Raw genomic sequence first — 16,493 nt, 5'->3', positions numbered from 1 at the left:
GTGTAGCGAACAGATGTGACCAGTACTGGATCTGAGGGATCTTATTTTTTTAATACCTCTAAGCAGATCACAAATCGGCTCCGTAATACTACCCATAATCTCGTAAAATCCCTAACTACATTTTTCTTACTTTTGAGTTGAAGGAAGGAGGGAAACACTAAATTTATTATCGCAATTTGCATATAAAAATGAAAAAAAAGTAAATTTTGAATTTTCTGACTTATTTGAAGACCTAGGCTAAAAAAATAAATGAGAATAAATCAGAGACAATGCCCTTACTCCAAATATGCAAAAAAATCAAAATCGAAATCAAATCAAAATTGCAGTTAGGGCCTTTACGAGATTATGGGCAGAATAGGTGTCATAACAGGACACTGTATAAGAGGCAAGCACGCAACACGCCTTGGAATCTTTTCCAATGATTTCTGCAGAAGCTGCATGGATTCGGTTCCTCACCTTCTCTGTGAATGTCCTGCGTTATCCCAAAAACGTGGACTCGAATTAGGAGAATTCTACTATTATGATCTTAGTGATCTAGAAAATATAGACATAGGCAATCTAGCTCGCTTCATTAGGAGCTTCAAAAGGTTCAACGACTAGAAAGAAATGTCTTAAAGATTCATTGTGGTATCACAACGGACCAACCACCGTCCAAATGTATCGGCTTTCCTACTGATAACCACGTCAATCTAACTTAATGTTTCCTTAACGTGCCCATAGCATTTTACTGCACTGAACTATATTTTTTTTCATTTGAAAAAAAAAAAAAATTGAAAAAATTAGACTGAATTTTGTATTATTCAATAAAATAAAAAAAATAAGACATGTTATAAAAGTACTCACTGGGTCTTCTAGCTTCCTGCATTTATGCTCGAAAAGGACTTTCTTAAAATTCTCATCGCAGAGAATCTCAACGGGATCCAATTTATTGAGTTTTTTGTAGCGATGCAAGGTGCCTAATATTTTAGCCTCTTTTGCTTGATCAACTTCCATCTTAACTCTTGGTTCTGCATCATCGCTTCTTACATCTGGTAAAGGTTCATCTTCCATGTCATCTTCGCTAAGCTCAGTTATGCCTACTTGACTTCTTAACTGTCTAATTTCCGAATAGAATCTTTTGCGCGCTCTTACCGCACACACTCCTTTCCCTAGTTGTGGGGTCTTCTTTAACACTTTCTCAACTCGTAGGTCTGCTCCTTCAGGTGTTTCGTACGCCTTACGCACCAATCGTTCTCTAGAAACCAGCATATTCTTAGCCATATGGCTGATACGTTCATATTCTTGGAAACGGCGTTCTCGTCGCCGCGATTTGGCAATGCTTTCCCGCAATCGAAGAACATCGGGGCGAAAATTTCCCTCTTCGAGATTTCGCTGTAAATCAATCAGAGGAGATGATTGAAATCGATTCAGTTCATTGTTAAATAACATTTCCAGAGTACGTTCTTGCTCTTTTTCATTATTTTCTGAAAAATGGGGAATGAATTTGTTCTTGAGATAGGCCTGATAGTTGGCCGGTAGCATTCGCCATGTTTCCATAGAGAAAAACTCTTGAAATACTGCCGCATTTTCACACAATCCTTTTGGCAGATGTAGCAAAGTGTTTTTAGTGATGCGTGCTATCTCAATCGAGTCCTCTGGAGGAGAGTAGTCCTCCTCATCCTCCTCACCATCTCCGTTATCTTCATCTTCATCCCCTGACGATGTAGTTGCGGCGCCAGCCGAGTCCGAATTACTCTCGCCTTCATATGAATCACTGTATTCACTCTCGGAGCTTGCCTCCTCTAGTGTATTAGCTGTTGTGTCCATTCTTCGTTATATAGGACAATCTCATGTACACATTATCCGCCCGCAAGCCTCTCTAATTAGAACTGAAATTCGCACAATTCAATTAAATATGATATTTCTTCAATTAAGAATATTATTCCAGAGTTTTAACCTTATAAATTGTAACAACTAGCACACAAAGTTTAATTCATAAATTGCTGGTTTTGCCAATAAAACGTACTAAAAAAAAACACTTAAGCAATTACCCGCCACTGACTTCTCCCAGGTCTTGACCAAATTCCAGAGATTTCCTTAGTTACCTAACAACGCAACCAATTTATAAACTATTCCTAATGACTTGTCTCGTTGGAGCACATTTTCTTTTTCTCAGTTAAGTTTTTTTTTCGTCGGATGGCTGTCGCAAAATATCTTTTCAATTTGCTGCTTGCTCGCCTCGCCAAGAAGTTCACCCGAGCCAAGATACAAATTTATATATTTTGAGGGGGGCAATGGGGTCCTGTCAAATGTTTTCGAGGGGCAAATGTCAAAACAAACTTTTCGGTATGTTTCCGCGTTTTTCTGTAGAATACTTGATTATTTATTCGTTTAGATTTTGCTTTAAAACGAGAACACTTGGGGTTTTTCAATAAATATTTTCAATTACGATGTACTGTAGTTTTTTTGTTCGCGTAGCGAACGAGGCATGACACAAAAATTTTATTTCCTTCTCCTCTACTTGCGTACATTTTTTCGGTGTTCGATTTTATTTCTTCTTGCCATTTAGCGTTTCTTTTTTTTAAGGTTTGATTTTTGTGTTGTGTTGGTTGGTAGCAGTGCATAGTGACAATTTAATGTTGAGAGGTTTGTGTATTGGATTTGGGAGAAACTGTGTTATCGACGACTAAGGCACGCTACACACTATCGATCTGTTTGGGTTCGTTTTGGACAAAAATTTATGAAACCTGTCAAATTTTAAGGAGTTGGGGAAAGAAAAATTGTGAAAAAGTAGGTACCAAAAAGCTTTCGAGACAAAATTTTCTGCTACTCATTTTAACTTTAAAAAAAATGAAAACAACAACACCAATGAAAAAAAAAGAAACGAAAAATATCTACACATTTGTATATATTAGGTGTGTTTTATTGTTTATCTATATAGATTTTGTGCAAAAACACGACATCGGGATTTTTGAAATCCGTCCAAATGTTTGGAACCACTGTACATACACTTTGGCAGCTGTCTGCCAAAAATTTGCCGTGCTCATGTTTTTTTTTAACTCCGTAGTGGTATACTGCCCATAATTTCGTAAAGGCCCTAACTACAAAATTTTCGATTTTCATTTTTTTACATATTTTGAGTTAAGGCATTGTCTCCGATTTATTCTCATTTATTTTTTTAGCCTTGGTCTTCAAATACGTCAGAAAATTCAAAATGAACTTTTAATTTTTTTCATTTTTATATGAAATTTGCGATATTACATTTACTGTTTTCCTCTATAACTCAGAACTAAGAAAAGTGTAGTTAGGGCCTTTACGAGATTATGGGCAGTATAGCCATTACATCCAGGATGGATTCAAAAAATGTTTTTTCACAAAAAACCAAAACTATTCATGTGGCCATTGCATCCATGTTGAATTCAGAAAAATTTTTTTAACATAAAACCAAAAACTATTTTTATATTCTTAGCTATATTTTAAGACCATGACCATTAACATTAGTTGCGTCGTTCTTGTGTTATAAGCGTTTGAAGGTAGCCATATTAATTTTTTTTCGATTTTTTAAAAATCAAATGTCGAAACTTTTTAATTTTTATAATTTTTCGAAAAAACTTTGGTAATTTTATATATATATTTGTTCAACAATCTTCCATTTAAGACTTTTTTCTGAAAAGTGCATTGCGTATATCTCAAAATATTAACATTTCAATACAACCATGTCAAACAAATTTTTTTCTATGCTTTTTTTTGTTAATATTTTCAGATATTTCTGTATGAACACAACAAATAAAGTACCTTGGCACTACTGTTTTTATAGAGAGAAAGTAAAATCTAGATAGTTATCTGGATTTTTCAAAAATCTACCTATACAGATAAAGTTTTTGTTGTTTTTAACACGTAAATTGTTTTGATTTCAAATATCTCGATGTCTTTTTTTTATATAAGCCCTGTTCCATTGGGAGGTGGCAAAGTACTACTAGTAGTTTACTAGCGATTTTCAATGGAACGCACTTTCAACGAATTCAATACAAATCGTATCTACTCGGGAAGAAGAGCATGATAGATGATAGTACTAGATTAACCAATACATCTACTTGTAGTAAACTACCACCTCCAATGGAACAGGGCTATAGATAAACAAAACAAAAAAACACCTATTATTTTTCAAACACTCAAAATGGCCAGTTGCACCAAACGCTTTTAAATATTTATTTCTTCGTTAATTTCTAAAATGGCATTTATCGGTTTCACCAATCAATTTTAGTTTTAAAACGCCAATAAACAAACCAATAAACTAAAATGCAATTTTCCTCCAGATAAATTTTAAAGGCGAGTTTATACGAAATTACCTACAAAAAAAAATATGACCAGGAAATTGGAAAGTGACGATTAAAAAAATTATTCGACACGAAATATAGAAACATAATTGGAGGTTGAAAATAAATAAAAACAAATATGAACCGGTAAAATGCATTTTTTTAAAAATTATTTCCAACTCAAAAAAATTAGGTATTACAGAATTTTAGATTGGCCATCCTCATCTGATGATGATTTATTTGAGAAAATAACAACACGGCCAAGAGTTGTTCTTCGAGTTCACAGAAATTCGAGGGCTTGGATTTTAAAATTAAATTCAGAGTTTCGAAACAGTATGTGGAGTTATTAGGATTATTTGGTACTCATTTAGGCCGTGTGTGAATTGCGTAAATAGTTAACACGTGCAAAATTTTTGACGCTATTGAGGTGAATTGTTAAGCTCCACACAAAATTTCAGCCCAATCGGTTAAAAACTGCAGAAGTAAGTTGGTCGCCCGATGGAAGCACAGGAATTTGCGATTATTCTGATTTTACACCATTCAAATAATTCACATTAGCCTATTCTGTCACCTATTTATGTACTTAATCTATCTAAAAAAGACCAAAAGAAAGTAATGAAACTCGATTTCGTGCTTACAAAGTGTTAAGTCGACCGCCAGTCGACTTTATTTTTCTCAATTTTTTTTCCTCATCCCTAATACGCAATTCTCAGTTTCTTTTCTCTCTTCCCCAACCTTAAGAGCCCCCGCACACTACAGACTTTCTATCGGCCGACAGTTTAGCCGGGTTTGGGCTCCTAGTGTCCCAAGGAACAATTTTGCTTGCATAAGGTCCATTTTTATCGATTCGACAAGCTATAGTTTGTATACGTTTAGTTTAAGGCTTACTTACGCAAGTCAACCATTTTGGGAAAAAAGGAGGTCTTCTTAAGGCTATCTAAAAGTGTTTAGAAGAAGCCTTGTAAATATCAGCTAAAGAAGACCTTTATAACACCTATTTGAACCGTTCTAAAGAAGCCTTGTATTTTCAAGTGACAGAAGGCCTCTATAAATCCTGTTTCAAGAGGTTCTTGTAAGTATGCAATGTTTTCATCTTGTAAGTATGCAATGTTTTCACCTGAAAAAACATTGCATTTCAATGTGAGGTTTCAATTAGCTCCCTATTTTCCACTATCTTTAATAATCGAGCATGGTCTACTGGTAAGGTGCTGGCTTGGTATGCAGAGGTACGTGGGATAGATTCCTGGCCGGGCCATGTGATGAAAATAAAACAATGTGTTCTTTTTCAATTAAAATAATATTCTCATCATTTCAGAACAACAGAAAAGCAGTGGAATTTCAAAAAAAAAAGAGAAGACACAAAATATTAAAAAAATTAAAATAAATAAAATAAAATAAAATAAAATGTAGAAAATTCAAAATAGAAAAAATTAAAAGAAAACAAAAATAATGAAATAACATTCAATAAATTCTTATTTTTATGCATAAATTCAACATCTTAAAACAACTTCTATATGGCCGTATTATAACATCCTACGCAAGTAATCCGGTTTGTGCATTAGATAAACCCTCTGCAGGAAGGCCTCCGTACGGCCATTTTAAGCTGTTTGTCACAAGCTATTAGCTTGTGGATTACCTGTCTGTGAAGGAAAGTCCTATGCAATTTCGGTAAAATGCGCCAAAATGATTTGTATAAGACCTGTCCTTCTTCTAATGCAAGCCAAAAAATATCTTGCATTGACCCTTATGAAAGCTAAATTGTTACTTGGGGTGCGCACAGCAGCCGACTAAATAGTCGGCTGGATAAGAAATATTTTAGTTTTCCGATACTAAGGCTATTCAGTCGCAAAAATGGATCACAAGGATTTCAATGCCTGTGAACACACATGCTTCCCGCGATTAAAAATTTGAAAATTGTGTCTACAGTCATTGAAATTGTTGTCATCTAATTTGCGACTGAATAATCGCGCGATCAAAATCGCATGTGTGCGCCTAGCCTTTATCGTTGGGGTATGCGCACTTTCATACATTTTTAAACTGGTTAAGAAACCGACTAAACTGTCGGCCGATAGAAAGTTTGTAGTGTGCGGGGGCTCTAATTAAGATCACCCAAAATAAAATCCACTAATAACATCAGTAAATTTAATTTAAAAATAAAAACGTTGCATAAAGTAAGGAGTATTTTCTATCAGAAAGTGAAAAACTAATTGACAATCAATTCTCTTAAGAGCACCTTAGAGCACCCAATTTTTGTTGCATTGGTTTCAGGAATACACATAGTCCAAAAAGTCTCCGTACAGCTAAATTTTTTTTAAATTTTTTCCTTAAAATATTGAATTTAAGATATCGAAATTTTTATAAAGTACCAGAAAATTCGTTCTGCAACTAGTTTATACTTACTGACGAAAGTAAATACAACATCCTCGGTTCAGATGGATGCCGTATGGTGTGTTGAAAGTCCAAAACTGCTCTGAATCCTTAAAATTTGATACCTACTCTAAAGCACGGCGCGCGGCGGCTACAATGTAATAGTATGAGGGTGTATGACCTTTTCAGGGTTGGAAACCTTGTTTTCATAGAAAATACCAAGGATAAATTTGGAAACTTGAAAATTCTTTAGGAAAGTGTCCAAAAACTGGGTTTCGAAAGCAATTTTACGTTCGTAGAGGACAATATTCCCACAAATACGGGCAAATAGTAAAGAAATAATTGCTGTGCAATGTTAGTACGAACGTTAAGCATTCCGCTTCGTCTCGAGACCTGAATCTTATTGAGCACTAATGGGTTAACGTAGAAAAAAAGGTTCGTCAGCATACAATAGCCAACAAAAAAGACCGCAAAACGATCCTACTTGACGAATGGAACAAAATTTCTCCAGATAAGACCGCCAAGCTTGTCCATTCGATTAGAAACAGATTGCAGGAAGTGGTCAAGATCAGAGGAAGTCCTACTAGTCATACATTTGTTTTTTCCTTAAGTAAAGTGACTTTTATTTAGTTTTTTCAACACAAACTAGTCAAAAAAATAAACTGTACGGAGAATTTTTTGTTCCTTTTTTTTCCTTTTTGTACTATGAATTTTTGTTATTTTAATTTTTTTAAACAAAAATGGTATAATTTTGCTAAACATTTATTTTTTGATATACTCTCTATCATTCCGGGTACCTACTTCACAAAAAATTTCGATATCTTAAATTCAGTATTTTAAGGAAAAAATTAAAAAAATTGTAGCTGTACGGAGACTTTTTGGACTATGTGTATATTAACTAACTCATAAGTTTTAATTCATCGCAGAATAACGGGGTATACTAAAACAAAATCATTAAAGTTCAAGTAATAGCTTAACAAAAATAACAAGTTTTTATACTTGTTCTAAGCCTGAATTGAAATAGAAAACACCATCAAACATTTCCAAAACTTTATTAATATTGTAACGATGAATTACTGAACTACTTTTAAGATAAAAGTCTGAACACACTACCTACTACTGCAAAGGTAGAAATGTGAACGGACCTTTAATAATCAAGAAACTACCTACCCTCTGAACACATCCCAAAATATCCAACTAGACTGGAAGTATGAAGCGCCCCCTCTTGGAAAGGAAATTTCGAGAAGCAAAGACGAGAACCTTCGAAGACATTCTCGAATCTCGAAATTCCGGTATAAAAGGGCAGCGTAAACACCGACCGGATACAGTTTAATCTTGAAAGTGAAAGAGTACAGTACAAAGTGAAATAAAGTGTTGCGAATTGTTGGTAGTAAATAAAGTGATTTAAAAGTGTGTTTGTTTGAGCGAATAATAAAAGTAAATTGAGTTGAAATAAAGTGTGTTCTTATTTGAACGGAAATATAAGTGGAAATTAAATAAGTTTTGTTGTGAACCCGGAATAAAACATTACATTGGTGTCAGAAAAGTGGAATAAAACTTATTTATTTGTGCGAATCAGATAATTTCGCTAATAAAATAAAAAGTGCGCGTGTGTTTTAACAATAAACAAAGTTTAAAACATTTTGAAATAAGTAAAAGTGCTCGCGTTTAAAAAAAAAAAAAAAAAAGTTAAAATGGGTAAGACATTAAATCAGTTAAGTTTGACTGAGCTGAAGGCGGAATTAACTAAACGAGGTCTTCCTACTGCTGGATCGAAAAATGACCTCATTATTCGCCTGCAGGATTATTTAACCCAGAAAAACGAAGATTTGGATACATTTCAATTCGAAGTTGAAATGGTAGAAGAACAAGTAAGTACTGGTTCCGCTTCCGATATGTCGTCCATGATGTCTGTTTTCCTTGCTAAGTTCGAGAAAAATCTTCTTGAACAAATTGAGACACAACGCAAAGAACAGAGAGAACAAATGGAACAACATCGCACAGAGCAAAAGAGTGAACAACAGAATCTTCTCGAAAAAATGGAGAAACATCTAGAAGAACATCGCGATGAGCAAAAGAACCTTCTAGAAGAACAGAAAAATCTTTTAGAGGGAAGGCTTGGTGATTTCGAGAAGAAGTTCACTGCTCTTGACGAGCGTGTCGAAGAAAATAAAGAAAAGCTGTTGGCAATGGACACTAAGTTCGAAGAGAAATTACAAGACATTAGTAAAGAGTTGGACAAGGTTAGAAAAGTTAAGGCTCGAGAAAGTTCTGGTGAGTATTCAAAGAAGAAAGAAATGCATCCACCAACCTTTGATGGACAAAGTTCTTGGTCAATCTACAAGAAACAGTTTGAGGCAGCTGCCACAACAAATGGCTGGGATGACGAAGACAAATGTATAGCGCTGACTCTTGCTCTTAGAGGTCCTGCTGCTGAGTTGTTACAAACTTTACCACCAGAAAAGAATGGTAACTTTAACGCTCTTGTCCAGGTCTTTGAAAAGCGCTTTGGAGATGGCCATATGCAGGAGGTCTTCCGCGTCCAACTCAATACAAGAGTCCAGAAAAGAGGTGAAACTCTGCAACAACTCCAAGCTGATATTGAAAGGTTAGCTCATCTTGCATATCCGACAGCAGGAGACGACATTATCAATCAGTTTGCGACAGAAGCCTTTGTTCGTGCTGTATCTGATATAAATCTTCAGCGAGCGATACGAACAGCTGGAAAAGGTTCTCTTCCTGAAGCATTAGCGTTTGCACTCACTATGGAAGCAGCAGAACAGGCTTCTCAAGGCGTTCATCGGGTAAGAGAAGTTACAGTGGAGGAATGCTCTTGTCAAAAACTCGCATTCCAAAGAAACCAGCGAGACGGAGCTGGTCGATGCTGGAACTGTAACAAGACAGGACATCTCCAGCGGCAGTGCAGATTGCCACCAAGAAGAAATGCTTGCCAGCACTGTGGAAACAGGAATATTTCCCAACAACAGGTAAGCGATACAACCAACACTCATCCTCAACTTGTCCCATTCGGGAAACGAGTAAGAACCAACTTCGAGGGGCAAAAGCTGGTTTCTGGTATCGATGGCCCCAGAACCACAATTCAAGTCTCACAGACTAAACGAGACAACAAAAGTCTGACAGTAGAGGCAACCATAAACAATAACCAATACGTGGCTACAATTGACACCGGTGCCACCGCCTCTATTGTACGAAGAGACTTGGTGAAGATGACATGGCTACATAACACCAACAGCTACCGTCTGAAGACCGCCACAGGAGAAGCAGCAAGAGTGTACGAAGAAGTTCGTCTTGAGATCCGTTTGGCAGAACTAAAGTTTTCCCATGTGTTTTTGGTGGCAGATATATGTGATGAGTGCATCATTGGAATCGACTTCATGAAGGAGCATGGAATCATCTTGGATATCGGTTATCAAGTCCTGAAATACAGAAACGTAGAGATTCCAATGGTCTTTGGCAACGAAAACTCAACAACAATTAGAACTGTCATCAAAGAAGACATGTGCCTGCCTCCTTCTTCAGAAGTTTTTGTGTGGACGAAACTAAAGGGGAATATTGGAAGCCATCGATACCTCATGGTTGAGCCAGAAGTTGAACAAAGTTCCCAATCATCGGGAAGACTCTTGTGGCACCAAAGAACAACATGGTACCTGTACGGATACTTAACATCAAACCGTACCCAATCAAGCTTAAGAAAGGAGAAGTTGTTGGGCAATGTGAATCTGTGGCCGCAATAACTAAGATCAACGAGGTGGACACACAGATGACTATGAACTCGGAGAAACTAAAGACTCAAATTCTTAAATCAGACAACTTGAGTCAACATCAGCTTAATGTTGCGGGAAGGCTTCTTCACGAATATGCTGATATCTTCTCTTCACCCAGTGGGCAGTACGGCCGAACACAACTCGTGCAGCATCGAATCGATACAGGAGATGCTAGGCCGATTCGTCAACCAGCAAGACGTCTCCCCTTGGCCAAACAAGGTGAAGTTGAAGAAATGATAACAACAATGAAGAAAGACGGGCTAATCGAAAATTCAAAAAGCCCTTGGGCATCACCGGTAGTTCTCGTCAAAAAGAAGGATGGAAGCACTCGATTTTGTGTCGATTATCGCAGGCTGAATGATGTGACGAAGAAAGACAGCTACCCACTGCCAAGAATCAGCGATACTCTAGATGCAATGGAAGGAGCACAATGGTTTTCGACTTTGGATTTGAAGAGTGGCTACTGGCAGGTAGAAATCCATCCAGAAGATCGGGAGAAGACGGCCTTCTCCACAGGAAATGGTCTGTGGCAGTTTAATGTCATGCCGTTTGGGCTATGCAATGCCCCAGCTACTTTTGAGCGCTTGATGGAGTGCGTTTTAAATGGATTAACCTGGAAATCTTGCCTAGTCTATTTGGATGATGTCATCGTTTACGGGAAAACATTTGATGACCATTGTGAAAACCTAAAGGCTGTATTCCAAAGGCACGAGAAGCACATCTTAAGTTGAATCCAAAGAAATGTGCACTTTTCAAGACCGAGGTTAAATATTTGGGGCATATCATCTCATCCCAAGGAGTGAAGACTGATCCTGAAAAAGTTGACGCTGTGAAGAACTGGCCAACCCCTCAGGACAAGCATCAACTTCGGAGTTTCCTGGGTCTGGCAACGTACTATCGACGATTTGTGAAGGATTTTGCGAGAATCGCCAAAAGCTTGCACCAACTTACGGAGAAGGGTAAAGCCTTTAAATGGTCAGGTGAGTGTAAGAAAAGCTTTCAGGAACTGAAGCTGCGGTTATGTGAAGCTCCTGTGCTGGCCTATCCGACTCCAGGCAAACAATTCATCATTGACGCAGATGCAAGTAATGTTGGAGTTGGTGCTGTTTTATCGCAAGTTCACGACGGAGAAGAAAAGGTCGTTGCCTATTTCAGCAAGGTACTCTCGAAACAAGAAAGAAATTATTGCGTGACCAGAAGGGAACTTCTAGCTCTAGTATTGGCAACAAAGCACTTCCATAAGTACATCTATGGACAGAAGTTCCTTCTTCGCACAGATCATGGCACTAAATTGGCTTTTGAACTTCAAAAATCCGGAGGGTCAAGTAGCAAGATGGATCGAGATACTTCAGACGTATCAATGTCAGATTCAACATCGAAGAGGAAAGCTGCATTCAAATGCAGACGCATTATCTCGGCGCCCGTGCAAGCAAGACTGCAAGCATTGCACACGACTAGAAGAAAAGGAAGTTGTCGCTGTTAGACGAACGAGAGCTGATCCCATTTGCGGCTGGAGTAACGAAGAACTCAGAATGGCCCAACAGGAAGATTCGGACATCGAACCCATCCTTGCATGGAAGGAACATCAAGAGAAACCAGAATGGGCCGACATCTCCGACCGAAGCCCCACTCTCAAAGCATATTGGGCGCAATGGGACTCACTTCATGTGCAAGAAGGGCTACTCAGGCGTAAGTGGGAATCCGCAGACGGTAAATCCTATGTAATGCAGCTAGTCGTACCTCAGTCAAAGGTTAATGATGTTCTCCGAGAGATGCACGAGGGAACTTCTGGAGGCCATTTAGGTATCAACAAGACGCTGGAAAAGGTACGACAGCAATTCTACTGGTTACGTATGAGAGAAGACGTTGAAAAGTGGTGCCGAAAATGTGATACTTGTGCCGCTAGCAAAGGACCAGCTAGAAAAATCAAAAGCAAGATGCAGCAGTACAATGTGGGCGCATCTTTTGAGAGAATTGCAATAGACGTAGCAGGTCCTTTTCCCGAAACCAACAACGGAAACCGGTACATCCTTGTAGTGATGGACTACTTCAGCAAGTGGCCTGAGGCATTTGCCATCCCAAACCAGGAAACCAAAACAGTTGTGGATAAGATTGTCTTTCATTGGGTGAGCAGGTTCGGAATACCCTTGGAACTTCATTCCGACCAAGGAAGGAACTTCGAATCCAAGATCTTTCAAGAGGTTTGCTCACTCCTTGGCATCAAGAAGACGAGAACAACACCGCTTCATCCACAATCTGATGGGATGGTTGAGCGATTTAACAGGACACACACACCTGTCAAAAGTAGTCAATGATAATCAACGAGACTGGGACCGACATATTCCATTATTCTTGATGGCTTATAGAAGTGCAACACATAGTTCTACTGGACATACACCATCGGAATTTGGCTCAACAATACGCCTGCCAAGTGAAATAAAATTTGGAAGTGTTCCAAACGAGCCACATGAAATGGATGAGTACGTAGATAACCTGAAAGGAACACTGGCTGACATTCACCAACGGACTAGGACAAATATAAAAGCGTCTAGTGAAAGGATGAAAACAAGATATGACGCACGAGCGACAGCACCAGGGTTTCAAGAAGGAGAACTTGTGTGGTTTTACAATCCCCACCGACAAAAGGGACTATCACCGAAGCTACAACAAAACTGGGAAGGCCCTTACACAGTAATGACTAGAATTAACGATGTGGTTTACCGTATGCAAAGAGGGGTAAGAGGCAAACTAAAGGTAGTTCATTGTGACCGTTTACATCGTTATAATGGTGAAAGAAGCAATGGAGTTGTTCGGGACGAACAATCCTAAGAGGGGGGCAATGTAACGATGAATTACTGAACTACTTTTAAGATAAAAGTCTGAACACACTACCTACTACTGCAAAGGTAGAAATGTGAACGGACCTTTAATAATCATGAAACTACCTACCCTCTGAACACATCCCAAAATATCCTACTAGACTGGAAGTATGAAGCGCCCCCTCTTGGAAAGGAAATTTCGAGAAGCAAAGACGAGAACCTTCGAAGACATTCTCGAATCTCGAAATTCCGGTATAAAAGGGCAGCGTAACCACCGACCGGATACAGTTTAATCTTGAAAGTGAAAGAGTACAGTACAAAGTGAAATAAAGTGTTGCGAATTGTTGGTAGTAAATAAAGTGATTTAAAAGTGTGTTTGTTTGAGCGAATAATAAAAGTAAATTGAGTTGAAATAAAGTGTGTTCTTATTTGAACGGAAATATAAGTGGAAATTAAATAAGTTTTATTGTGAACCCGGAATAAAACATTACAATATCATTAATAAATTATTTATTTTTATTATAAATAACTGAATAACTCTCCATTTAGTTTTTTTAGATTTCTATCACAACACTTCAATATCGCAAATATTGAAAAACACTTACCAAAGTACTTCGCATTGAATTATGTAAAAATGAGGACGTTCGTCGGTCTGTGCGTCCATCTGTACAAGTAGCTACAGCCTAAATAGTAGGAGAGCTAGTGGCATATTTGACTAAGGTAGCTCTTGTAAGGCTGAAACTTCGTACAGTGGTAGTTTTTAGCATGCTAAGTAAGAAAATCTTGGTCTGGCAGCCCTCAGAGGTGCACATCATATATATATATTATCCCAGCCTATAAGGGCGAATTTTTTTTTTTTTCGTTTTTGAATACGCATACCCTTTAATTTTTTTCTAATTGACCCTAATAACTAAAATATAGAATATTATAGAAATCGGATAACGATAACACCAATACGATATTATTATGATACGGCGAAATCATCAAGTACTTACATGTAAATGACTCTAATAGAGTGTCCCAAAAAAATTAAAGTTGTTTTTTTTTTAACGCATACCCTCTAATTATTTTTGAATCGTGTTAAAACACGTATAAATAAAATTTAATGTAACTAGGACCACAGCAACCCGTGCCGACTTGCGTTGTAGGCTATTGATTATGTCATTTAGAAAGGAACTAAGACGTTCACGGGTTTTTATTGCAGGAATCGTTCAATGGGTTACAAGAGAAGATAAAACCGCGGAGTGCTATTAAATGAGAGGGTGGAAACTGAAGATAGGGGTGTAAAAGCCCCCTTTTTGGTTTTTTCAATATATCTCGTAAACCGAGCAAAATTTTAATATATTGCTCTCAAAACTTTTAGGAGAGAATTGAATTTCCTATTAGAATAATGTATTTTAAAAATTGAAAAAAAAAATTTCCATACCAAAATAGTCGAAACAATCAAAAAAAATATCAAAAAAATTGATTTTTGAGTTTTTTTGCTTTTTTAGTTGTACATTTTTTTTGGGTTGAGATAGACATAAACATTGCTCCAAAGAAAAACAGAAGATTAAATTTCCTTCAAATTTCTATACTCACAAAATTTTTTCATTGAAAATTAACCGAAGTATAGCCATTTTAATCTATCTTTTTTTCGCATTTTTAGTTTTACTCAAGTAAAAGAGAAACATTTGAGGGGAAAGTACGATAACTTAAGCACCAAGAACTGATAATGAGATTTTGTAGAGGCGTTAAATACAATCATTGTTTACTATGGGAGGGGGGTCTATGTCCCCCCGTTTTGGCGGGAGGGGCAATTTTCTAAAAAAATACTTAAATTAAAAAAATATTAAAAAACAACGGCAACACTTACAGTTTTGATTGATACTTTTTTCAAAAGCTAGAATTATAAACTTAATATTAATTTTAAAATGAAGTTATTTTAATCAATTGTTTTTGAAATAAATCAGTGATTCCGATAAAGAAAGTATTTTGTCTATTTTTGAATTTTCTCAAAAAGTAGAAGGCATATTAACATCTTTGTGAAAATTGTACTCAATGTGCTTTTTAAACTTTTTTTTTCACAAGTTTTGACTTTGAAATCAAGTATTTCAAAAACAATTGATTAAAATAACTTCATTTTAAAACTAATATTAAGTTTATAATTCTAGCTTTTGAAAAAAGTATCAATGAAAACTGTAAGTGTTGCCGTTGTTTTTTAATAATTTTTTTTTTATTTTAAGTATTTTTTTTAGAAAATTGCCCCTCCCGCCAAAACGGGGGGACATAGACCCCCCCTCCCATAGTAAACAATGATTGTATTTAACCCCTCTACAAAATCTCATTACCAGTTCTTGGTGCTTAATTTATCGTACTTTCCCCTCAAATGTTTCTGTTTTACTTGAGTAAAACTAAAAATGCGAAAAAAAGATATATTAAAATGGCCATACTTCGGTTAATTTTCAATGAACTACAACAAAACTGGGAAGGCCCTTACACAGTAATGACCAGAATTAACGATGTGGTTTACCGTATACAAAGAGGGGTAAGAGGCAAACTAAAGGTAGTTCATTGTGACCGTTTACATCGTTATAATGGTGAAAGAAGCAATGGAGTTGTTCGGGACGAACAATCCTAAGAGGGGGGCAATGTAACGATGAATTACTGAACTACTTTTATGATAAAAGTCTGAACACACTACCTACTACTGCAAAGGTAGAAATGTGAACGGACCTTTAATAATCAAGAAACTACCTACCCTCTGAACACATCCCAAAATATCCAACTAGACTGGAAGTATGAAGCGCCCCCTCTTGGAAAGGAAGTTTCGAGAAGCAAAGACGAGAGCCTTCGAAGACATTCTCGAATCTCGAAATTCCGGTATAAAAGGGCAGCATAAACACCGACCGGGGCAGTTTAATCTTGAAAGTGAAAGAGTACAGTACAAAGTGAAATAAAGTGTTGCGAATTGTTGGTAGTAAATAAAGTGATTTAAAAGTGTGTTTGTTTGAGCGAATAATAAAAGTAAATTGAGTTGAAATAAAGTGTGTTCTTATTTGAACGGAAATATAAGTGGAAACTAAATAAGTTTTATTGTGAACCCGGAATAAAACATTACAATATTTAAAAATTCTTTAAAAATTCAAATTTCTTCGATTTCTTCGTATATTTTGAGCGAGCCAAAAATATTAATTAAAATGAAAACTGTAAACGCAGGATTTATTTTTGATAAGTAATGCAACTTT

The 16,493-nt window shown here is 36.7% G+C and overlaps 1 protein-coding gene across 3 annotated transcripts in view; it reads right to left on the bottom strand.

Moving 5' to 3' along the window:
- LOC129920295 (nuclear factor related to kappa-B-binding protein) overlaps positions 1 to 16,493 on the bottom strand; it is a 66,665-nt gene that overhangs the window by 34,646 nt on the left and 15,526 nt on the right. The window contains exons 1-2 of one of the 3 annotated variants that reach the window (XM_056001631.1): positions 1,937 to 2,805; positions 844 to 1,868 (exon numbers count right to left, since the gene is read on the bottom strand). The exons of 1 other annotated variant lie outside the window; for it this stretch is intronic. In XM_056001631.1, coding sequence (XP_055857606.1) covers positions 844 to 1,806 — 963 coding nt within the window. In that variant the 5' untranslated portion in view covers positions 1,807 to 1,868; positions 1,937 to 2,805. Of the gene's footprint in view, positions 1 to 843; positions 1,869 to 1,936; positions 2,806 to 16,493 lie in introns of those variants that run through there. One more of the 3 variants, XM_056001632.1, reaches the window with a different exon arrangement.

Source organism: Episyrphus balteatus, chromosome 4, assembly GCF_945859705.1.
Source record: "Episyrphus balteatus chromosome 4, idEpiBalt1.1, whole genome shotgun sequence".
Lineage (NCBI taxonomy): Eukaryota > Metazoa > Arthropoda > Insecta > Diptera > Syrphidae > Episyrphus > Episyrphus balteatus.
This window is presented reverse-complemented; position numbering and strand designations above follow the sequence as displayed.